Source organism: Podarcis erhardii, assembly GCF_964252035.2.
Source record: "Podarcis erhardii genome assembly, chromosome: 13".
Taxonomy (NCBI): domain Eukaryota; kingdom Metazoa; phylum Chordata; class Lepidosauria; order Squamata; family Lacertidae; genus Podarcis; species Podarcis erhardii.
In genome coordinates, this window is record NC_138502.1 from 872935 (window position 1) to 896668 (window position 23734).

The window sequence follows — 23734 nt, forward strand, 5'->3', positions numbered from 1 at the left end:
AGAAACTGGCTAACCAAAAAAACTCAGCACAACAGGTTTGGGAGCTCAGCCACTCTCTCCCCTCCCTCTTTCCTCCCAAATTGTTCAGGAAAAGCAGGAGAAATTTCAGGCACCTCTAGTCAGCCCCTACCCACCCCACCCAATGTGAAGTTGCAGCCCTCCCTCCCTCCCTCCCCCCCCCAAAACATCCACTCCCAAGTGGCATTTTCAGAGATGGAAGGGGAAAAACCGTGCGAGCGATTGGAAGTGCGCCTGGCACTTTTAACCACATCATCTTTTGGCAAAAGGAGGAAGCGGCTATCTTTTCGCCCGACACACACGCAACCACAGCACGGCTACAGCTGCCGCTCCCCACCCTCCCCCCCCCCGCCCACAACCTCTTAAGAAAGGCGAGTGTTGGTGTCTTAGATGTCAGTCAGTTGGCATAGATGCAGCTGGCTCTGGCGTGGGGAGGTGGGGGCAGCTGTTCCAAACAGGCAACCTGTTGCTTGGCTCTGATATGCAGCTGCCTCTGTGGTGCGGCTGTGGCCATTGATGCAGGGGTTCCTCAGAGGGAGGCAACAGCAGCGGCAGCAGCGGCGGCGGTGGCGGGAGCTGGCTATCCACCAGGATGGGTGTGTCTTGCCTGGCGTTTCCAGCATCCATCCCTATCTCTTTTTCATCCATGATATCGCCAAGGAGAAATCCCCCTCTCCTTCGCCAAAAGTCATAGCTCAGCAGGGAGCTCGCCCCCAGGCAGTCTCTGGTTAGTCCCAGGCCAGAAGGGCCCCCCGGGGCAGGCAGGGCACCATGCTGCCAGCAGTCAGCCCTGCAACGACGACGACGATGTGTTCATCTCGGCCAGCACAAGGCACAGGTTCCTTGGGGCTCAGCCCCCACTCACTGTCATATGGCCGTGTCCCACAGCACCGTCTGCTGGCGGCGGCAAGGCGGCGTCCCGGACTTGCGGTTCTCCGTGTTCCTCCGCCAGCTGGGCAGGATGGGCATGCTCTCCTGCTTGCACAAGCTGCGCTCGGGACGGTGCCGTGCTTTGATCTCCTTGCAGACGCACCGCTTGCGCTCAATGACCTCCAGCAGCTTCCCATCCCTCTCGCGGGAGCTCTGGGGGCCCCCCGACGCCGGCAGCTGTGCGTGCTGCAAGGCCTGCAAGGGAGAAAAAGGGGGTTGGGAGGACATTGTCATTGGAGGTGGGCAGGAGGAGAAAAAAATGTCCCCAGCGAGGCTGTCCTCCTCCCTCTGATGCAGCCTTTGCCAACCTGGGGCCTGCCAGGTGTCTTGAGCTATCCCATTAGCCCCACCCGGCTGTAGTCCCATCAGACCACGAGATTTAGTTTGAAGTGCGATCTGGGGAGCAGCAGGTTGGCAAAGGCTGCTCTAACACACAAGCAGCTGGATCTGTTCCCCTCCCCAAATATACTATGGAGTGTGGTGGGGTGGGGATGGGGACCTAGAACAGATTAGTGAGGGGAGGAAGTTCCTCTGCACAGCTGAAAATCTTTGCACTAATGGAAGCACTTCGCTCCACATCCCCTCCTGTCTAAAAATAAACCTTGACAGCTTCCCTTTGGGAGCATCTGTTTGGCCACCCTCAGAATAGGATGCTGGACTAGACTGGCGCTCCCCCTGCTCTGATCCGGCTGATGCGGGGCTCTTCTGATGTCCTAAGAGACGGGATCCCTATTATTATTATTATTATTTGTATACTGCCCTATACCCGCAGGTCTCAGGGCGGTTCACAAGATAAAATCACAATACAAAGTTAAAGGATCTCAGGCAGCAGAGCTGGGAGCCTTGGCGAGATAGATTATGAGCCTGCCTTGGCATGTCAGTTGCCAATGTCCTGCTGAAATTTGTAGTGTTGGTGGAGCAGCAGAGCAAGGGGGAAACCTCATAAGCAGAGTGGGATGCTTTTCTACCTCTTTACATCCTACGCCTCCTTTTTTAGCCTATGAATTATTATTATTATTATTATTTTGTTGTGTTCCTCATGAAAGCGACTCAAAGCAACTTACAGAAACAATAGAATCACTCAGACCAATTACAACGAGTACAACCAAGAAAAAAAACTAAAAAAGACCACCCTGATACAGATAACAGATGGGTCCTGCCCCACAAAGAGGCGACAAATACCCCAAACCCTTCCAATTAAGTGCCAAAAGCCCAGGTAGGAAGGAGAGGTTTTTTGGCACCTAAACGGTAGACAAAAATGGCGCCACGCATGCCTCCTTGGAGAGCATTCCACAAGTAGGGAGCCACTGCTGAAAAGGCTGATCTCTTGTCGCCACCCTCTGGACCTTGCATGGCTCATGGAGAAGGGCCTGAGGTGACAATGGCTGGGTCTGGGTCAGTTCATGTCGCAACAGTTTGTGTCTTATGTTACTCCTACGCACACCAAAACAGCGCAAGTAATTTTGCAGCTATTTGTTTCCCCCACAAAATCTGGGAAAGGAGAGGCATTTGTAAAATTAAGTGTCGCTGCTCTTTGTTAATATTCATTTGTTGCTTTCCTCAAGAAAATGACCCAAAGTGTATTACAAGCACAATGAGAAACTCTAATAAATCAGCACAACCCATAAAAAACTTTATAAACCATCACTGTACGAATAACAGGCAGATCTTACCGATCCTGATCCTCTAAAAGAGGCTGCAGATACTCTCTAAATCCTTCCAATTAAGGGCCAAAAATCTGAGATAAAAGGGAAAGGTTTTGGCCAGCCCTAAAAAATGAAGATGGCGCCACCCAGTGTCACCCAGGACCTGATCTCCTGCTGCCATGTCCCCCGTGGCCCTGATACAACAGGCTTCCTCTCTGTTTTCAGAGATACGCAGGCGTGCGCGCGCACACAGAATCCCTCGGTCTAAGCCACTAGGCCCCAATCCTTCCCAACCACTCAACCCCCACCCCACCGGCCTTCACCTCCAACATACCAGGCTTGCTGGGTCCCGAGCGTGGCTGCACGGTCTCTGCGCGTGAATCACGGCATGTCGGACGCCAGAGGTGGATGCCGAGCGGCCCAGAAGGTAGCCCCCTGTGAAATCTGGGGTGTGCGAGGGGAGAGCAGGAAACAGACTATTGAGCAATGGGACCCCCTACTAAGCACTCCCTCCCCCCTATAATGGCTGCCCCCCCCCAATGTTGCCTGTCTTCCTCTCTAAGAGGAGGCGTGCCAGGAATGTGTCTGAAAGGGAGCAACAGCCTTGTACACTGAATAAAGCAGAAATAATGAAGTCTCCCTCTTCCTTCCTTGGGGAATGTCCGTAGCTCAGCGAGAGAGCACCTGCTTTGCATGCAAGAAGGTCCCAAGTTCAAGCGCCGATGGCCTCTCTAGGTAGGGCTGGCAGAAACCTGGACAAGCCTCTCTCAGTCAGTGTAGACAGTACTGGGTTGGTGGACCAATGGTCACACAGTATGAGGTAGCATCCTCTGTTCCCCCTCAACCCCAACAGCAAAGCAGGATTTCAGGGGAAACGAGGGACCCTCGGGAATAGCCCCCAGCAGAAAAGAGCCTGGCATGATGAACAAGTGAACAAACATCTCTCTCTCTGTGTGTTTTCCTCCCTCTCTCTCTCTCTCCTCTGCATCCTGCACTTGCTTGCTGCAGTCTGTCCTCATTTGAAGGTCACCTGCTCCTTTCTTTTGCAGCTGCATCGCATACAAGTTCTGCAGCCAAAACGAGGCAGAGAACAAAGAGGGATCCCTCACAAACCCCCACCCGGCAAAAGCAAGGCTGTGCCCTGCAAGCCCCCCGCAAGCCCCCGGCAACGGCAGCCTCACCTCCATTACGATGACAGGCGGGGAAGGTCTGGCAGGGAATGGGCAAATTTGTCCTCCCCACTGGCATCTTGGCAGCCAGGCCCTCTGGCCCCGGGGCGCGGACAGGGATGCCCGACTGCAGGACCACCGGCGGCTGGTGGACCTTCTCTTCCTTTTCCATTTTCGGTGGAGCGCCATCCCCACTGTCCCATCCTTGGGGGCCTTCTGCAGCCTCTGAAAAGTCGGGGGAAGACGAGCTCAAGGAGGGAGGCAGGAACGGGCACAAGGAGGTGGGAAAGCTCCTGCGTATGCTCACACCTGCCTGACAGGGTCAGCCAGCGCAGGAGGCCTGCATAATGTGCATCCCCAGGGACCAGTGGAGCCTTGGGAAGGTTGGGGAGGGAGGCATGCCGCCAGAACCCAAAACTCTCTGGATCAACTTCTTGTTAGACTGGAAGCCTCATTCGTTCTCCAAGTGGTTGGAGAAAGGGTCCCCTAGGGAGGAAACCCGCCCTCTCCCAGTCCTGGCAGCTGGGCCCAAAAGGGATGAAAGAACTCAGCCACACTCCCCAATAGAAGGGCACTTTGGCTGCTCTTCCTCACCACGCTCCTCCTCACTGGTTTAGTGCCAGCCTGCGGGTGACCCCAGGCCAAAGGCAGCATTTTCCCCAGGAGAGAAGCTTCAGCAACGTTCATCCTCCCAACCCCAAGAATACCAGCCAGAATTGTCTCCCTGCCCCCACCTGCCCCGCCCAAGGGCTGGTGCCTCTGGACCACACTCACTCTCCGGCTCTTTCCCCTTCTGGCTGGCGTAGCCCATCCTCCTCTGCAGGACCCATCCAAAGGGCTCCTCCTCTCCCAACGGGGGCCGGCCGCACTCCTCACTGGACAGGACGTGGGAGCAGGCGATGCTGCTGAATGCCCGGTCCTGCAGCTGGATCTTGACCGCCGATGAAGCCTTGGTGCCCACGTTCTTGACGCTCTCGTATGCCGGCGGGCGCTTCATGCCCACGCAGGGCGCAGGGTAAGTCCAGACCATCCCCAGGGGTGGAGGGTCGGGCAGCGTGCACGCCCGCTGTACCTGCTTGCAGGACGGCACGGTGGACGGGCGGGCACACAGCAGGCCGTGCAGCACCGAGATCTCCTTCTCCGTCTTCTGCTCGGCCGGAGCGGAGTGCGTGGTGACCTTGACCGCCGAGTACACCATGGTGTAGGAAACAGCCGGCTTCTCTTTCACCGGCAGCATGGAGGGGATGGAGGCCACGGGCAGCACTGGTGCCGGGGCCTGCTTGGCCGGCGGGCAGATCATGCTGTGGGAGTTGGGGAGCTCCTTCTCTGCTTTGCTCTGGCCTGCGGGCTGTGGAGGGAGCGGCGTGGAGTGGCTGCGGGCACGGCCAGAGGGCCCCAGGGCGGCGCTCTCACTGCTCCGTGGGTGGTGGTGTTGGTGGTGGTGATGACTGGGGACCTGTGGGGTCATGGGGGCGGAGGGCGCCTCCTTGCTGTGGCAGGGGACGGGCAGCTTGGAGCCTTCCTGCCCTGTGGGTTTGTACCCCTTCTTCCCCTGAGGGAATGCCAGCAGTGGGGGGCGATGCTGCAGGAGATTGGGGAAGGGCGGAGGGATCTCGCAGGGGGACGTCTTGGTGCCTGGCGGTGGTGCTGCCACCTTGGCAGCCTCCCGCTTCACAGGGCGGTGGCGCGGGGAGGCCGGGGCCCCGTTGGGGCGGGACTCCCCCCCACCTTCTTCAGGGAGCGGGTATTTCATCTCCTCATAAATGGCTTCGCTCTCGTCAGAGTCCTCGTCGGCTGTGGGGGGTGCTTGGGATGGGAGGCCGGGCCCCCGGAAAATGTCCCCGACCATCTCGATATACACGGGCTCGTCTTCCTCGGCGTCAGAGCCCTTTGCCTGGCTGTGGGAGAAGGCGCGGCCGTAGCGCTGCATTGCCCCGGCTGCTGCGGGGCCTGGAAGTCGACCTGAATACGTCTCGTCGAATGAGACAGATAAGTGGGTGTTGGGGCTGCGTTTTGGCTTCTGCGGGGGAACCTTACGCCCCGATTCTCGGCTCTCTGCGCTTGACTTATGGGAAGCTGGTGGAGAAAAGGAACAGCGAAGGAGGGGAAAGGGCATGTGTTAAAAGCAAGACAAATGGTGGCCGGATAAGGAGGCAGGGGGCTCAGCTCCAGGACCCACGTGCAATACCCCAGTTGCGTACACACCGTGCATCGAAAACGTCTGCCAAAGAATCCAGGGAATGGTAGTTTACTCCTCATGGAGCTACAATTCCCAGCACCCTTAACAAGCTACAGCTCCCAGGATTCTCTGGGGGATGCCATGTGCTGCAAAAGGAAGAGAGGTGGCGTCCAGGTGCAAACTGAGCTGCTGCTGGACCTCCAAGGTCATTCTTTCTCTGGGAATGATGGGCAGCTTCTCAGGCTGCCTTAAGAAATGCGGGGGGGGGGGGCACCAGGTCCCCCTGATGCTTCTCCCAGGGGCCCACTAGCGCTGGACGATATCAGCTTTTCAACATCGCGGTGTATCACCAGCGAAGGCGATAACCTGCGCTGTTGAAAAAACAAGCTGCCTTGGCCTCTGTCCACGAGGTACCTGGTTTAACTGCCCCAGCTCTTACCTTGGGGTCTGAGGCAGGTTCACCCAGGCGCTCATGGGCTGGGACAACGCAGCTTCCCCCTGTCCCCCCAGTTGAGACAGCTCACAACAAAAGACCAGGCCCAAGGCCCAGATGGTTCATCATCCTGTTCTCAGAAGGAGGACCTGAGTGTGACAGCGATTCTTCCTTCCTGCAATTCCCAGCACAGTCGTCATTAGAAGAGCCCGCTGGATCAGGCCAATGGCCCATCTAGTCCAGCAGCTCTCAATGGAAAACCAGCAAGCAGGATTTGAGCACAAGAGCAACACTCTCCCCTCCTGGCATTTTGAGCAACTGCTCATCAGGAGCATTGCTGCTTCAAGCTGTGAAGACAGAGCAGAGCCATTGTGGCTAGAAGCCATGTATAGTCCTCTCCTTTTCCATGGATTTGTCCCGTCCTCTTTTAAAGCCATCCCAGTTGGTGGCCACCCCTGCCTGCCTCCTCTGGCAGGGAGTTCCAAAGTTTACAGGCTTCGGCGGGGAGACGGGACACTTTCTTTTATCTGTCCTAAATCTTCCAACATGCATCTTCATTGGGAGAGCGAGGAAAACTTTTCTCTGTCCGCTTTCTCCATGCTAGGCATCATTTTATAATCTTCTATCATATCCCCTCTTCCTCACCTTTTCCTTGCCTCAAGGGAAGTCCCTCCATCCCCTCCATTGTTTTCGGTGTTCCTTTTCTGAACCTTTTCCAATTCTATTGAGGTGAGGCAATGGGGTCCCTCACTTTGTCTTCTGCTTGGGTAACCCCAGCTGCCATGTTTTCTTCCCACCATGTCCCCCCCCCCCCCACTGGCTGGTTTTGTAAGTCCAGCAGGCAGCTTGCGCCCCAGGGGTGGCGAGTCAGGCTGGCCTGCTTCTCCAAGCAACACGGCCCCACCACCCCAAATGCCACCCTGGGCCCCCCCCGGCACATTCTGGCTCTTCTTCCTAGGGCAGTCCCGTCCCGCTCCTTACTTCCTCTCTTGCTCCCCGCCGGCTCCAGGGCGGACTTGGCCTCGGCGCTGAGCTTGGTGCTGGGGTGGCGCTTGGGCTTCGCTGGCGGCTTCCGGGACCCTGCGGCTGCATCCCCTGAGCTGTTGTCCACGCTGCCCACCGAGTGGCAGGAGAGGGAGCGGGGCGCCATGCTGCTGGCGCAGGGGTGCGGGGCATGCTCCTGCGAGGCCGGCATGGTCATGAACCCCATTCTGAAGTGGCGGCGGAAAGAGGCCACGTCCCGCACCTTCCCCACGCTGGGCTCCTTGGCCGAACTGCGGAGGGAGAAGCGGAGAGGGGTAAGGACAAAGCCACAGAGCCCTCAGGTTCACGAACGGGTGGCTGGGAGGGAAACACACACACACACACACACACACACACACACACACACAACCTCATCTGCACCAGGGCTTATTTATTTCACAAAATTTTATACACCACTTGATTGGGGCGGGGGAACTAACCACCTCAAAGAGGTTTATGAAAAAAGAGAAAACAATATTATCGGTAAGGGAAATAGGCAATAGCAATGTAAGGCTTTCAAAAAATTGAAATGTCAGTAGACTAGCAATTCTAGTATTGAAGTAATCCATGTTATTGATGCAATAAGGGCGCATTAAAGGTAAAGGGACCCCTGAACATTAGGTCCAGTCGTGACCGACTCTGGGGTTGTGGCGCTCATCTCGCCTTATTGGCCGAGGAAGCTGGCGTACAGCTTCCGGGTCATGTGACCAGCATGACTCAGCCGCTTCTGGCGAACCAGAGCAGTGCACGGAAACACCGTTTACCTTCCCGCTGGAGTGGTACCTATTTATCTACTTGCATTTTGAGGTGCTTTTGAACTGCTAGGTTGGCAGGAACAGGGACCGAGCAATGGGAGCTCACCCCGTCGTGGGGATTCGAACCCCCGACCTTCTGATCTGCAAGTCCTAGGCTCTGTGGTTTAACCCACAGTGCCACCTGCGTCCCAGTCAAGGGCGCATTAGAGATGGATTTATCCTGGACTGTGTCCACACATCATTCTGCTTTATTAGCTGCGATGCTTCTCCCAATGTTACTGTGTTTTTGCCATATGGACGAGATAAACCGGAACTTTTAAAGCATAAATAGTTAATAAGATTCCAACAGGAACTCACGGAGATTGCATCGGTTGGAAATGAAACCGAATGTCCGCCCTGAAAGTTTTGCAGCAGCCAACCATATTGTTATTCCTAGTTTATTTTTATGGACAAAAATGCCCCCAAAGTGGGACTTCTGATAATTGTTTATAATGCAAGCACAAGGACAAACCATCACACATCCACAATAAAAGTGATGTGTGGGTGGAGGGCAGAGCTGGTGTCATGTGGTAGTTTTGCAATGAAGAGGGAGCCACAGCTGTGGCTTGAAGCTGCAAGGCTGCCCCCTCCTCAATTGGCCCCGCACCCACTATAAGCTTCTGTTCTTCTGGGGTTTGCCTTAAGCAACACCTTGTGGCACCCGGCTGACCTTAGAAGAACTCCTCCCCTCAGGGTACCTGCAAGGGAAGCCACCTGACTGCTTCTTTGTGAAGGAGATTGCTAGATAATAGCCCAGAATGGCCCTTAATGGGAGCTAATTGGGAGGAGAACTGCGTGCAGAAACTTGCACATCTCTGTGTAGGAGAGAGAAACAAACAGCTTTTGGCAGTTGGAAGAGGCAGGAAAGCAGCTCACGCAGAAGGTCTAGGTTGGGTCACCAGCATCTCCCAGTGGGGCTGGGAATGTTCCTTGTCTGAAACCAGGAGAGCCGAGCAAGTGGAAGCACACAGAGAGCCGGCTGGATCAGGCCAGTGGCCCATCTAGTCCAGCATCCTGTTCTCACAGGGGCCAGCCAGGTGCCCCAAAGGTCCGGCCTGGCCCAAGATGTTTTGACATCTGAGGCACAGCACAAAATGGTGCCCCCCTCCCACCAGGGAAGATGGGGTGAGTGAAGATCTACATCAGGAACAAGGAGAGAATCCAACCAACCTCACCTGACAGTTGAAGTGGGAATAAAAGGCCGTTGCAGGGGGAAGGGGCCTGCTCTGATTACACCAGGAGACCCCAGAGCGTGGCCCCTGCTCCCTGCCATTTCCTCCCCAGGGGTGGTAGGGGACCAGCAGCACCTCCTATTCGCCAAGAGGACACTGTAGTAGTGATGTATGGAAGTGAGAGCTGGACCATAAAGAAGGCTGATCGACGAAGAATGGATGCTTTTGAATTCTGGTGCTGGAGGAGACTCTGGAGAGTCCCATGGACTGCAAGAAGATCAGACCTCTCCATTCGGAAGGAAATCAGCCCTGAGTGCTCACTGGAAGGACAGATCCTGAAGCTGAGGCTCCAAGACTTTGGCCACCTCATGAGAAGAGAAGACTGCTTGGAAAAGACCCTGATGTTGGGAAAGATGGAGGGCCCAAGGAGAAGGGGACGACAGAGGGCGAAATGGTGGGACAGTGTTCTCGAAGCTACCAGCATGAGTTTGACCCAACTGCGGTTGGCAGTGGAAGACAGGAGTGCCTGGCGTGCTCGGGTCCAGGGGGTCACGAAGAGTTGGACACAACTAAACGACTAAACAACAACAACACGGCTTGATGAGGGACCAGCTCAGCTCTAAACAACAACACCAAGGAGGGGGCAGACGTGGTCTCCAAGGAATGTGCTGCAGTCGGGAGCAACAGAGGCAATGCCTTCCTCAGAGTCCAGATCTGCTGCCCTGTGGATCCTGCTGCCTGAGGTGGTCACCTCCCCCTGAAGTTTCCAACAACTAGCATCCATAAGCATTGCTGGCTCCAACTTTGTAGGCAGAGCGCAGCCATCATGGCTAATAGCCATTGATAGCCGTATCCTTCATGAATTTGTCTAATCCTCTTTTAAAGCGATCTGGGTGGGTGGCCACCCCTGCCTCTTTCTCCGAACAAAAAGGGCCTGCGGTGTTTCCTCACAGGGGGGGGGGTGTTCTGTCCCCTTGCCTTGCGGAAACACCTGCTCCCTTTGCCTCCACTGACGCTCTCCACTTCTCTGACAGGCCAGGCTCCAACAGAGGCTCATGTTCGCTCCTCTAAAGGAAGTCGAACCCTAGGAAGTGCATTGATATTCTAACTGCTGGGAAGCCCAGGGTGGGGCAGTGTGTGTGTGTGACCCCACCCTTGCTAGTGCAGATGTTTTGGGCTGCAGTTCCCATCAGACAGCTGTGCTACCAAGGGCTGACGGGAGTTGTATTTTAAAACACCTGGAGATCTTCAAGTGGGCCAAAGCTGTGTTAAGAACTGAACTTCTCATTACTGAAGAATACGATGCCCCCAAAGTCTATGATTCCCTCCCCGCATTCTTCCAAAAGGGTGTCCCCATTTGCACAAAGAGCCTCTTCTCTCTCCTGCGACCCCAACCCCTTTTTCATTTTAAAAAGAAATCCGATCACCCACTGTGATCAGGACTGCCTTTCAGTTAACTGAGGCATCCAGGGGGTGATTTGAGCCCCTTGGTTTCTGGAATGAGGGCTGGGACGGAGCGTGAGAAGAGCCTGCTGGATCAGGCTGAAGGGGGTCCCATCCAGTCCAGTTCTCACAGCCAGGGGCCTCTTCTGGGAAGCTCACGGCAAACAGGACCTGGGCGCAACAGCACTCTCCCCGCTTGTGATTCCCAGCAAGTGCTATTCAAAAGCGTAACTGCCTCTGACAGTTTTGGGTGGGTGGGTGAGAGAACATAGCTATTGTGGCCTGTAACCAGTGGCCGCCTCCCCTTCCTCCATGAATTTGTCTGATCCTCTTGAAGAGCCACCGAAGCTGGTGGCCATCACTACAACTTGTGAGAGGCAAAAAGGAGAGCTTTATATCCACTGTATCCATGCCTTAATATATACATACCTCTTGTCATTTATACACCCTTATTCACCTCCTTTCCCCTGAATATAAAACCCCCAAATGCTGCAACCTTTCCACAAAGCGAAGGATCTTCTTCTGGAGAGGACCTGAGCACAACTCCACCCCTGATTTCCAGCAAATGATACATAGAGTGGAGGGGGAGCAATCAGGGCTAGCATTTCCCCCCTCCACCAACCCTGCCTCCATTTACCACATTTTATTTTTTTTTAAAGGCATTTCCCCCTATCTTCCCCTCCCCCCTGCACAGCAACATACACATCACACTTGCCGGCAGCAGAGAAATGTGCTGCAGTGTGTCAGCTGCAGCTGGCAAAGAGCCAAGGGCTGGGAGTGGCTTCTCCCAAACGCCCCTTCATCCCCCCCATGAGCAACCCCTTCCCGCAGGCCCCCCCTTCCTCCCTCCCTCTCTCTGTCTCTCTGTGTCTTGGCACAGTGGCAGAGAGAAGACAGGAGAGAAGACAGGGCACGTGCCAACAGCAGATGCTGGGCGAGTAAACAAACCCTCAGCTGCTCCCTGGTTTTCGGAGACGGAGAGACGTTGGCTGAGGCCCAGCCAGTCTGGCATCGCCAGATCCCACCCTCCAGTCATCACACCAGATCTGGGTGAGACGGAGGAAGGAGCGAGTGCCTGCCTGCACCAATCTCCACAGCCAAGCGAGAAAGGAGCTGGCCAGACGAGGAGAGAGAGAGAGGGAAGAGCGTATTTCATGCCCATCTGCCTTTGCCCCACCCCGCTTCCCAAATGGTCCCCTCTTATCTGCTCACTCCACAGACTGCCTTCCTGCATCCTGCCCATCTCCTACGTTAGTCTTCCTCGCCAACGTGGTGTGCTGCAGATGCTTTGGGCTACAACTTCCACCAGCCACCAGCTGGCACGGTTGGCAAAAGCTGCCCTAAGCCCGTAGCCTAAGACTGCTAGGTCAGCCGCAATGTTTGGCCCAGACGCAGGCCTTTCCCTACATTGTTAGTCCACAGTTATTACAGGACAGGGTCCCTTAAGAATTCTGTGCAACTGCAAAACTTGCTGCCTTAAGCCATTGCTCCAGGAAGCTTAGTCTCTTCTGTGCTGACTGGCAACAGCACTCCAGAGATTCAGATTGGGATGGGGACCATCTGCATGCCAAATAGGTGCCGTTCACACCTTTCCACACTGCTCCTGTTGCCCCCAAACCACTTGGGGCTTTGCCTTTCAAAGACCCCTCCTTCCCCTACGCAACCCAGCACCTCCCACCCCCTGCTCACCGCCCTTCATCCTCCCAGCTTTTCCCCCTCCACACCCACCCTGCATCACGATTCCACCACAGACATCTTTGCTCCTCACGATGCGCCACCCTCCTCCTTCCTCAGCCACCCTCCTCCTGACTTCCTTCTGGCCACACCTCTCCCAGCTTCCCGCTGGCAGCCCTTCAGCATCTCCTCTCTTTCTCTTCCCTGGTTTTATTCGCTGGAGTGAAGGGTCCTGGGTACCAAAAGTATGAGGATGCAGCAGGATGCTGGCGGATGGCCCAGCAGTTTCCATGGAAACTGCGTCTGGGTGACCTGCAGGAGCCAGGCAACATCAGCCTGCTGGTGCCTTTAACCCTTCACTTCCTGCGAACCAGGGGAGGGGGGGAAACAATCCCCACCCCAAGCAGGTTTCATTATCTCTGTTTGGGACAAGTGGGAGTGAGGCAGCTGCGAGGATAGCTGTGGAGGGGGTCTCCCTCCCGGCCTCTTGGAGAATGCATCTGGAGGCCAGGCTGAGCACTCAGAGCCACCTCAACAAACTGAAGAAGAGGGCAAATCAAAATGGGAATTCAGGAATGTCAAACAAGCTGAAGGGGGGGGGAGAGGGGCAGAATGGAGTGGGCTTGCTGGCTTGGCTGGTACACAGGGCAGGACTTGGTCGGGGTTAGGCTGAGCCTGATCCAAGACAACAAGAGAAGAGGATGAGTAAGAGCTCACCCTCTGGAAAAAAAGTTACCACCACACAAATCCTAGGCAGAGGCAGCCTTATCCCCTCACCCAGGTGTTCAGCAGCTGGCATCTGTGGGCATTTGCCAGAGCTCCAGCAGGACTTGCTGGTGCCAACACCTGCTCCAGACCCTCCCCACCAGGTGGCAGAAAGCTACAAGCTGCTAACCTCATTTCCCACAAAGCACTGGGGCAGCACTTCCTTGGGTGTTCCAAGGCATTCTGGGAAATTCTGTATGGCAGCTGGAGGGCAGCATCAATGAGTGAGCCTGCTGGAGGGAGACAGATCAAGCACTGCGCTATGGGCCATGCTCAGAACCTCCGAATTATGCAAGCAAGGGAACAGGATCTTCAGTGAGTTTGTGGGGACAGACCCAGGACAGTGGAAAGCTTTTCCTTCAGGATTGCCTGCTCTGCGAGAGAAGAGTGGGAAAGATGTCCTCACTGGGACAACTTCCAGCCATGGGATTTTGTGCCAGCTTCCTTTGCTAACAGCAGCCTCCCCTTCACACTGGTGGCAGAAACCTAGCGTGGATGGTGAAGACCGGAAAGAGAAGATGTCGGAAGCTGAAGAGGCAACAGAGGTTAGTAAGCAGGAAGAGGCTGTGGCAGTCCAGACTCAGTGGCAGAAGCTGAAGCAGGAGAGGAGCAGGGCCAGGAGACAGGTAAGGCAGGCTGCTGAAGAAGCCAGGGGGTCTCCACCTCCTGCTGTGACCAGCTTCCCTCCCCGCTGGTGTCCCAGAACCAGGAGAGGTATGAAGAGGATGGAGCAAAGAGAGACAAGATGAAGGAGCCTTAGATTGCTTAGAAGGGAAGAAGGGGACTTAGAGAGTTGCGGGAAGGCAACCGCCTCATAGACGGCATCTTAAAAAGCAGAGACATCACCTTGCCAACAAAGGTCCATATAGTTTAAAGCTATGGTTTTCCCAGTAGTGATGTATGGAAGTGAGAGATGGACCATAAAGAAGGCTGATCGCCAGAGAATGGATGCTTTTGAATTCTGATGCTGGAGGAGACTCCGGAGTCCCATGGACGGCAAGAAGATCAAACCTCTCCATTCAGAAGGAAATCAGCCCTGAGTGCTCCCTGGAAGGACAGATCCTGAAGCTGAGGCTCCAAGACTTTGGCCACCTCATGAGAAGAGAAGACTCCCTGGAAAAGACCCTGATGTTGGGAAAGATGGAGGGCGCAAGGAGAAGGGGACGACAGAGGACGAGATGGTGGGACAGTCTTCTCGAAGCTACCAGCGTGAGTCTGACCAAACTGTGGTTGGCAGTGGAAGACAGAAGTGCCTGGTGTGCTCTGGTCCAGGGGGTCACGAAGAGGCAGAAACGACTAAACAACAACAACAACTGCCTCATTTGGGGTTAAGACCTACTGGGAAGAGTTTCTGTGCTCACTGGGCCTGAGCTGTTTTGTTTCTTTCAAGAAAGAGTTAACTTGGGAGTTATTGCTGACCTTCTCCTGACACTGATAGATACAGGAAGAAGAGGAGGAAGTAGTTACAGATAGGTAGCCGTGTTGGTCTGCCATGGTCAAAACAAAATAAAAAAATTCCTTCCAGTAGCACCTTAAAGACCAACTGAGTTAGTTCTAGGTATGAGCTTTCGTGTGCATGCACACTTCTTCAGATACACTGAAACAGAAGTCACCGGACCTTTCTATATAGTGAGAAGGTGGGGAGGGGTATTACTCAGAAGGGTGGTGGGAATGGGTGATTGGCAGATAGCTGCGATGAGCCTGTTGACGACTCTTAACGACTGCAACCAGACCTAACACGGACACTGGCACCAGAGCCTGCAATAAACCCAGATGCCAACTTTGCTGCCACATACACCCGGACAACACCATTACTGGCCCCAACAACATCACACATACCATCTCGGGACTATTTAATTGCTCATCGTCTAACATTGTGTATGCCATAAAATGCCAACAGTGTCCTTCAGCTCTCTATATTGGACAAACAGGCCAGACCTTACGCCAAAGAATAAACGGACATAAATCCGACATCAGGAACCACAAGACAGAAAAACCAGTAGGAGAACACTTCAATCTCCCAGGACATTCTATACAAGATCTCAAAGTAGCTGTTCTATTACAAAGGAATTTCAGAAATAGACTGGAAAGAGAAGCTGCTGAATTGCAACTTATCACCAAACTTAAAACTATGGAGAGACCTGGTTTGAACAAAGACATTGGATTCTTATCTCATTATACATGACAAAGCCATTTTTCACCTTCTCACCCCTTGCTTTTTCCTGTTAGACCTATTGCAGTCGTTAAGAGTCGTCAACAGGCTCATCGCAGCTATCTGCCAATCACCCATTCCCACCACCCTTCTGAGTAATACCCCTCCCCACCTTCTCACTATATAGAAAGGTCCGGTGACTTCTGTTTCAGTGTATCTGAAGAAGTGTGCATGCACACGAAAGCTCATACCTAGAACTAACTCAGTTGGTCTTTAAGGTGCTACTGGAAGGAATTTTTTTATTTTGTTTTGAGGAGGAAGTACTTAGTCAAACTATGGAATTTGTTTCCAGAAGGTGCAGAGATGGCCACCAACCTTGGACTGTGAAGGGGTGAGACTTTGAAGGGAGGCTGTGACTGGCCACTACTAGCTGCCATGATGCGTATCTAGGATGAGAGGGAGCTGCCTTATTCCGAGTCAGAACATGAGCGCATCTTGCTCAAAAATTGTCCATGCTGACTAACGGAGGCTCTCCAGATTCCAGAATGGGGTGTCTTCTGGCCCTTCCTGGAGACGCCATTAGGAACAGGACCTGGGACCTTCTACACGCAGAGCAGCTGCTCTCCCCACTGAGCTATGGACTCTGCTACCTCCGTGATCAAAATTAGCATGCCTCTGGGTGTGAAATTGCTGGGGAGTAACACCAGGCCTCTGCTCTTGCCTGTGGGGTTCCCAGAAGAGGCAGCTGGTTAAACTGCGGTGGAAAACGGGAGGTTGGACTAGATTAGTCCCCAGTGGCTACACACATTCTTCTGCTCTGAACCACGGTGGGTTGCTGAGTTTTGGAAAACACACAGTGGTGAACCGAAGACCTTGGTGAAACAAAACATGGGCAAAATTCACCGTTTTCTGTTAGAGCCAAAGCTGGCTGAGATGAAATTGCTTGATGTCACACCCCACCACTCTTGGAAGGGAGTTTTCTAATGGGTGGACATCTGAACCCACAGATTCAAGTTGCAAGAAAGGAGAGGCCAACCGAAAGTTAGGAAGAACTTCCTGGTTGTAAGAGCCATTCGACCGTGGAACGGACTCCCTCGGAAAGTGGTGGGCTCTCCGTCGCTGGAGGTTGTCAAACACAGTTTGAACATCAAGGATTCTTTTGCTGACTAGATGAGCTTTGGTGGAACTCTGCAAATTCTATGATTTTGTGGCAGCCACTGAGAAAAGCAGGCACTAGGTAAAAGCTGAAAGGTACTGTGGAATACAACCTGAGTTCAGATCCCACCTTGGACACGGGCCCAACATGTCATTTGCCACCGCACTCCCTCCCAAAAAAACAAACCCCTCAGCACCTTGCCTGTAAAATGGGACCAGCAGCGGCCCACCTCACAGGGCTGCTGTGGGAGCAAACATGTTCAGGATTGCGCAGTGCTTTGCAACTGGAAGGACTGCATAAATGTTTTCTCTTCAAAATGGCAGAAAGGTTGCCTGTCCGTAAAAGTCAGCTGCCATGTCAAAACTGTTCTTGTGAATCATCCGTCTGGAGCAGAAATCAAAGCCCCTCCAAGGAACTGTTTTTGCTGATGCTCCCCTGAGTCACGCAGTCGCAGGCTGAAGCCAGCAAAGGCTTGATTTGACCCGGAACTCAGCGAGCTTTAGCCCCAGGACCTGTTTTCCAGTGTCTAACAAGTGAGAATTAAAATTCCGTTGTACATATGCAGAGCGCTCTTCCCCCAACCAGCCTCCTCCTCTCACTGTATGCGCAAGGAATTCCAGGTGAGGCAGCTCCTCTCATGGAAGCCGCCCATCTTACCCACCAACACACAAGGGGGATAGAGTCACAGGACAGAGAAACCCCTTCTTCATGCAACACATATTTAAACTATGGAACTCACTGCAACAGGAGACAGGGACGGCTACCGACTTGGATGCCTTATCATGTACAGTGGTACCTTGGGTTACAGACGCTTCAGGTTACAGATGCTTCAGGTTATAGACTCCGCTAACCCAGAAATAGTACCTCAGGTTAAGAACTTTGCTTCAGGATCAGAACAGAAATCGCATGGCGGCTGCGGGAGGCCCCATTAGCTAAAGTGGTACATACTTTACCAACTGCACTGGCTCCCGGTGGAGTACAGGGTCAGGTTTAAGGTGCTGGTTTTGACCTTTAAAGCCCTATGCGGCCTAGGACCCTTGTACCTACGGGTCCGCCTCTCCTGGTATGCCCCGTGGAGGACCTTGAGGTCCACAAATTACAACACTTTGGAGGTCTTGTGCCTCAAGGAGGTTAGATTGGTCTCAACTAGGGCCAGGGCCTTTTCAGTACTGGCTCCGACTTGGTGGAACGCTCTGTCCCAAAAGACCAGGGCCCTGTGGGACTTGACATCTTTCCGCAGGGCCTGCAAGACAGAGCTGTTCTGCCTGGCCTTTGGTTTGGACTCAGTCTGACCCTTATGTTTCCCTCCCCTTATGGTTTTGATGAGGCTGCATTTTAAATTGCATTTTAACCTGTATTTTAAATTCCCCCCCATTATGTTTTTACTGTCAGAGTCGCCCTGAGCCTGGCTCTGCCCGCGGAGGGCGGGGTATAAATAAAATTTATTATTATTATTATTATTATTACCTCAGGTTAAGAACAGTTTCAGGTTAAGAACAGACCTCCGGAACGAATTAAGTTCTTAACCCGAGGCACCACTACTATCCTCTGTGTTTTCATACTGTATTTTTATGTTGTGTGAACCGCCCTGAGACCTATGGGTGAAGGGCGGTATACAAATTTAACAGATAAATAGGAGAGGATTAGACAAATTCACGGGGGTGGAGAGGACCATTTATGGCTACTAGCTGGAGGCAGAGCTGCTCCTGAATTCAAGGAAACTAGGAGAGGAGCGTTGCTCTTGTGTTCGAATCCTGCTTGTGGGTTTTCCGTAATGGGCACCTGCCTGGCCACTGAGAACAGGATGCTGGACTAGGTGGGCCATGATTGGCCTGATCCAGCAGGCTCTTCTTATGCGGTGAGGACAGCCCCCCCCCCCCCCCCCGCCCGGCACTGGCTGGGTCCTGCCTGAGCCACTGAGCCCGAGATCTCACAGACAATCTGCCCCTCCAAATAATAGCCAATCATTAGAGCAGCTTTTCTGCATCAGATGGGGAAGGCAGGCTCTCATTCACCATCCCACCATTCAGCAAATGCGGCTTGCCCCCCCCCCCGATCCACCCCAGATTATCTGAGGATAACCTGGGCTTTTTAAACGCCTGTGAAAAACACCAGGGGCTATATATAGAGCACTTAGTCCAGGCAGGGAAACTTCCACCAGGGCACACGGATTAGGGCCAGAGGGGAGAACATCTGCCAAGAGAGAGCGGGGCGTCTCAAAAATAATGTGTAGGGGAGACAAACCAAGAAGCTTTAAGGCCAGGTGGCTGGCGCTCGGGAAAACCGGTCAAGGGCAGCGAGACGTCACCAGGCGCTGGTGGGTTCCAGGAACAGTGAAGTCGTTGCTAGGAATCACTCTCTAAGCCAGGGGTCAGCAACGTGCGGCCAATGGGCTGGATGTAGCCCACAAAAGCCATTTTTACCGGCCCACAAGCCGCCCCTGAACTGAGCCACCTGCTTGGTGAGTCCCCCACGCACTGCACTAAATCAGCACAGCTTGGCGTGGGGACTCTCTGAGCAGCGCCGGAAATTGCATCTGCGCACGCACAGATACCGGAAATCGCTTTTGCGCATGTCCAGACGCCAATAATCGCTTTTGCGCAGGAGCGATTTTTGGCGTCTAGGCATGTGCAGAAGCGATCTTCGGCATCTGGGCATGCACAAAAGCGATTTTCGGCACTGCGGACATGCACAGACGCAATTTCTGGCATCGCACTGCACCAGTCCGGCCCACAGACAATCTCCGTGGGAGTGATCCGGCCCATGGCTGGTAAATCTTGCTGACCCCTGCTATAAGCTCTTTCCTCTCCATAGAATCACAGAACTGTAGCATTGGAAGAGGCACCAAGGGTCATCCAGTCCACACCCCCCCCCACGACGCACGATGAGCAGCTTATTATTGTGCATCTCTTATTAAAAGCCTCCACTGAAGGAGAGTCCACCACCTCCGATGGGAGTCTGTTCCACTGTTAAACGGCTCTTACTACCAGAAAGTTCTTCCTAACATTTGGTCGGAATCTCCTTGCAGCAGGAAACAAGACTGTTCCTTCTTCCAGGGGACAGGCCATGGCCAACCTGTCATCTCTTAGTCTCCTCTTCTCCAGGCTTGACATCCCCAACTCCCTCAAGTTCATCATCTTGATGGTCCTCCTCCACAGTTTAACCCACAAGGCCTCTTGATGATCTCACACCTCTGTTATGTGGGAATGTTCAGGGCATGCAGGGGAAGTCTGTCCCAGCCCAGAAGGAAACAGGAAGTTTACCTGCTGGCTGGACAAACATTCCTCCCCATGTGTAAACATGTTCACTCTAGGAATGTTGTACTTGACTGCTCTTGTGTTTCACATCCCACATGCTACCCCTCTCCGTGCATCACTTCCCTCAACTTGGTGCCCTCCAGGTATTTTGGCCTACAACTCTCATCAGCCCCAGCCAGCACGGCCGTGTGATGTTGAGGCTGATAGATGTTGTAATCCAAAAATGTCTGGAGGGCACCAGGTTGGGGAAGACCAGGCTAGCCTGTTTCATTGAGCGAAGAGCATGCTTGAAAAACACCTGGGAGCACTGAAGGAAAAAGAAGGATTTGGAATTGGGAAGAGGTTCTCACTTTGATTTCTAATGAATATACAATGCTGCCTTACCCGTCCCCTCGTCCATTTAGTTCAGTATTGCCTACACTGGCTGGCAGCCTCTCTCCAGGGTTTGAGACGAGGGCCATTCCCAGCCTAACCTGAAGATGTCATCAGGGATCAAACCTTCTGCATGCCAAGCAGGTGCTCTCTGCCTAAGCGAAGGCCGTTCTCTCTATTCAAGGTTCTGCAGCAATCAAGGAAAAGCAGACAACCTATTTCTCCCCTCACTGTTCTGCTATACATCACCATAACAGCGTTGGTTATGGTGATCTCAGGTATGATCCAAGGTATGATCTCAGGACCTGGGTGGCTAGATCAAAGACACCGCAAGAGAAACAGCCAATGCACAAGTAAGCTTTGCATGAGGTCAAATGCAAGACCATTACAAGATCGGAACTGGCATATCAAGAGGCCAGCTGCCGTTATTTTCAAACCGGACTTGGAAAAGAGAACCCAAGGAAAAAGCACAACATTAAGCAGTGACAACAGTATCCAAACAGGCCTTGCGAGTCATCTGAGAAAAACGGAAATAAAAGCCGTCGTCGCAGCACCACTCCACAAAAATAGCAGCCTCAAACTCGCATGTGACTGAGACATTTAAAAGCACACCAAGTTTTTCTTGGGTTTATTCTGGGCCTGGCTCAAAGCAAGGCATTCTGGGCTTTGGTCTTTTTGTGTTTTGAATCTATTTGGCCTGCAGCCCTCAAAACCTGGCTGTCCACAACATCCTTTAGAGACCCACTTCGAATCCAAGCTAGTTCCAAGACAGAATTCTGCCTGCCTGAAATGATCTCCCAGCTGTTGTGGAAGATTCTCAGGGGCTGGGCCCTGCCAGGTCTCCAGCTGAAGGGAGTTCCAGTGATGCCAGGCAGCTACCCAGGTGCGGTCCCTCCGAGTGTGCCCTTTGCTGCCCAGCACAGGTGGGTGAACTCTGGGGACAACCTTTGTATGGGCCCCTGCCTAAAGCTATACCTCCCCCATCGCCTTTTCGGCGCCTGCAGACCACGTCGGCGGCCAACGCCTCCACCCCTCGCCTACCTCTTCTTGGGCTCGTCGTCCTTGCTCTGTTTCCACTCCACCTTGCTCTTGCGGTACAGAAGGTTCATTTCGTTGTGCAGCTGCTCCCGGGGGTGGCACGTCTGGCTCAGGGCCCCGTAGGCCCAGCGGCCACGATCCTCAATGAACTGCAGAAACACGGAGATCAAAGCTTCCTGGGGGCCTGCATTCATCTTCCGGTGGCTGGCAGGCGGTGGGGAGGGGGTGCCCAGAAAGGGGGGGCTCTGCTGAGGGAGAGAGACTATATTAGGGGGAGGGGGACAGGTAGAAAGGTGTTCCTGCATGTGTGTGTGTGTGTGGATCCACCCGTCTCAGGGCTCAGGCCCAGAATGCATTCATGAGCGAAGGGATGTTGGAAGCTGGCTTACGCCGAGCTGAGTGTGTCTGCACTGGTTGGCAGCAGTGGTTCTCTGGTGTTTCAGATGAAGGGAGTCTTACCGTTCAGTAATGCTTGAGAGCGCCTTGCTGACCGCTAGCCGACAAACATATCTTTTTTTGCTGGGGGGCAACCGTCTCCATTTGTGGCCCAGTCCTTATGGAGATCTGGGCTTGGCTGTAGGGGATGTCACAGTCCAGATAGACCCCAGACCTTCCTGGGGGATGCCTGTGGGCTTCAGCACAACTCAAAGCCCAGTGCAAGTGGGGGGGGGGCGGCCCTGAGAAGGGCCAGACCCAGAGATTCTCAGCCCCCACCAACGGGGCCCAGAGTTCGGACTCCTGGGTCCCCTCTCCGGCCCCAGATTTTGCTGATGGGACACTTTTGCCTGCGGTGGGGTGCCAAAGAGAGATCAGTTGGGGGGCTCATCCAGACTGGTGAGAGCAGGCGAGCAAGGGAGACCCCTATGGGGCGGGGTATGCGTCACACCCCACGACTAGCGCCCCCCCAAGCGATGGCTAAGTACCTGCTGGGCTGGAGCCGCCGGCGCCCCTTGCGGAGGGGGCTATCTGGGAGGGCAGCCGGGGCAGGCTCGCTGGGGCATGTCCTCCGCCCGCGGCATGGATCAGGCCCCTGCTTCGGCGCCCTCCATGCGGTCTCGGGCCTCGCTTGCCGGCCGGCCGGGAGGGAGGGAAGGCGGGATGCTGGTGGCGGCTGCTGGGGCCCAAAAAGAGAGAGAGAGAGAGAGAGAGAAAGGCCTTAGGGGAGGCGACGCGGCGGCGGAAGGGGGGGGTCTCTTTGCTTCCCAGCTCCCCCCTCCAAGCCAGACCTCGCCCATTCCCCCCCCCAGCCCCAATCCTCCGCAGGCCCCTCGCCTCCCGGGGCCGACCTGCCTGGGCTAGGAGGGCACCTGCGCCCGCCGCATCCCTGCGCGCTTGGCCCAGCCCAGCCTCATCCCGTTGCCGCGGCGACGTTGCCGGAGGGAGGGAGATGGGGAGGACCACGCCGGGATCGCGGGCGGGGAGTGGGGCGCAGGCGGGCTGGCTGGCTGGCTGGCTGGGGTGGGGGGCTCTCCCTCTGTCCCCGCCGCCGCTCACCTGGCCTCAGGGCTGCTCCGTCCTCCCCATCGCGGCTCCAGCTGACGCAGCGTCGCGGCGGCGGCGGATCCCTCCGCCCAGCAGCAGCAGCAGCAGCCCGAGAGCGAGCCAGCCAGCCAGCCAGCCAGCCGGGGAGCGCGCCCGGCGCGCGGGGTGGGAGGGGGGAAGAGGGAGGGAGATGGCGGGACCCCCACCCCTCGGAGAGAGAGAGAGAGAGAGGTGCCAAAGGCGCGCGTGCGGGGAGGTTTCAGCGCGCAGGGGGTCGGGCACAGGCGGCCTGGGCGCCCCTCTCGGCCCTGGCAGCTTGGGAAGGGAAAAGGGGCGCGCCCTTTTTGCAGCCTCCAAACGAGCCCCCCCCCCACCTCCAGCGCCTGCCACGCCCGAGCTGGATCCGGCGCCAGGGACAGCCGCTGCCTTCCTCGCCCAGCGTGCGCGCCTTCCAAGCCAAGGGCAAGATCAAGGCGCCAGCCCTCAGCGAGGAAGACCGGGACGACTCGTCCCGACGGGGCCCAGCCAGGCGTCTTTCTCCCTGGAGGAGAGGGCGAGGGGAGGCTGCAGCCCGTATCCAACTCAGGCTGATGGATCAGGCCGGACCGGGCGCGGGGGTGGGGGTACCTTGAGGGCAAGGAGGATGGGAGAAAGGGTACCGGCTTCTCTTTGCGCCGCGAATGGAAGCCAGCGCCCGCATCCATCCTGTGCTGAGGGACGTCGGGAGCAGCTTTAGACTGACTCCAGCCTGCTCAGCACTGCCAGCGCCGGCACGGACTGGCAGCAGCAGCTCTCCAGAGTTTGGGGAGGGCGTTCCCAGCTGTACCCAGAGACGCCTTCGGAGACTGGGCATGGGCGCCTCTCCTCCAGAAGCGTGTAGCTTGTGGTCTAGGATCCCGGGAAGCTCCTTTGTTATACTGAGTCAAAGCAGGGCTCCATCTACTTTAGTATTGCCTACACTGACTGGCAGCAGCGGCTCCCCGGAGTTTCAGGCAGGGAAGCCTCTCCCAACCCTCCGTGGAGATGCCATC

At 55.0% G+C, this 23734-nt stretch overlaps 1 protein-coding gene across 4 annotated transcripts; it reads right to left on the bottom strand.

Moving 5' to 3' along the window:
* Window positions 1-187: 187 nt before the first annotated feature.
* NYAP1 (neuronal tyrosine phosphorylated phosphoinositide-3-kinase adaptor 1) lies at window positions 188-22803 on the bottom strand. 4 transcript variants are annotated; one of them, XM_081835668.1, is made up of 8 exons: window positions 22716-22803; window positions 22145-22335; window positions 21225-21370; window positions 7357-7649; window positions 4538-5839; window positions 3776-3988; window positions 2929-3038; window positions 188-1143 (listed from the first exon to the last, which is right to left on the bottom strand). In XM_081835668.1, exons 3-8 carry the CDS (start codon window positions 21290-21292, stop codon window positions 886-888), a joined length of 2244 nt encoding a protein of 747 aa, XP_081691794.1. In that variant the 5' UTR covers window positions 21293-21370; window positions 22145-22335; window positions 22716-22803; the 3' UTR covers window positions 188-885. The 4 variants fall into 4 exon arrangements, with proteins under 4 accessions (XP_081691794.1, XP_081691792.1, XP_081691793.1 ...); XM_081835666.1 differs by having other exon boundaries at window positions 21225-21466; XM_081835667.1 differs by having other exon boundaries at window positions 21225-21469.
* Between the last annotated feature and the right edge of the window lie 931 nt (window positions 22804-23734).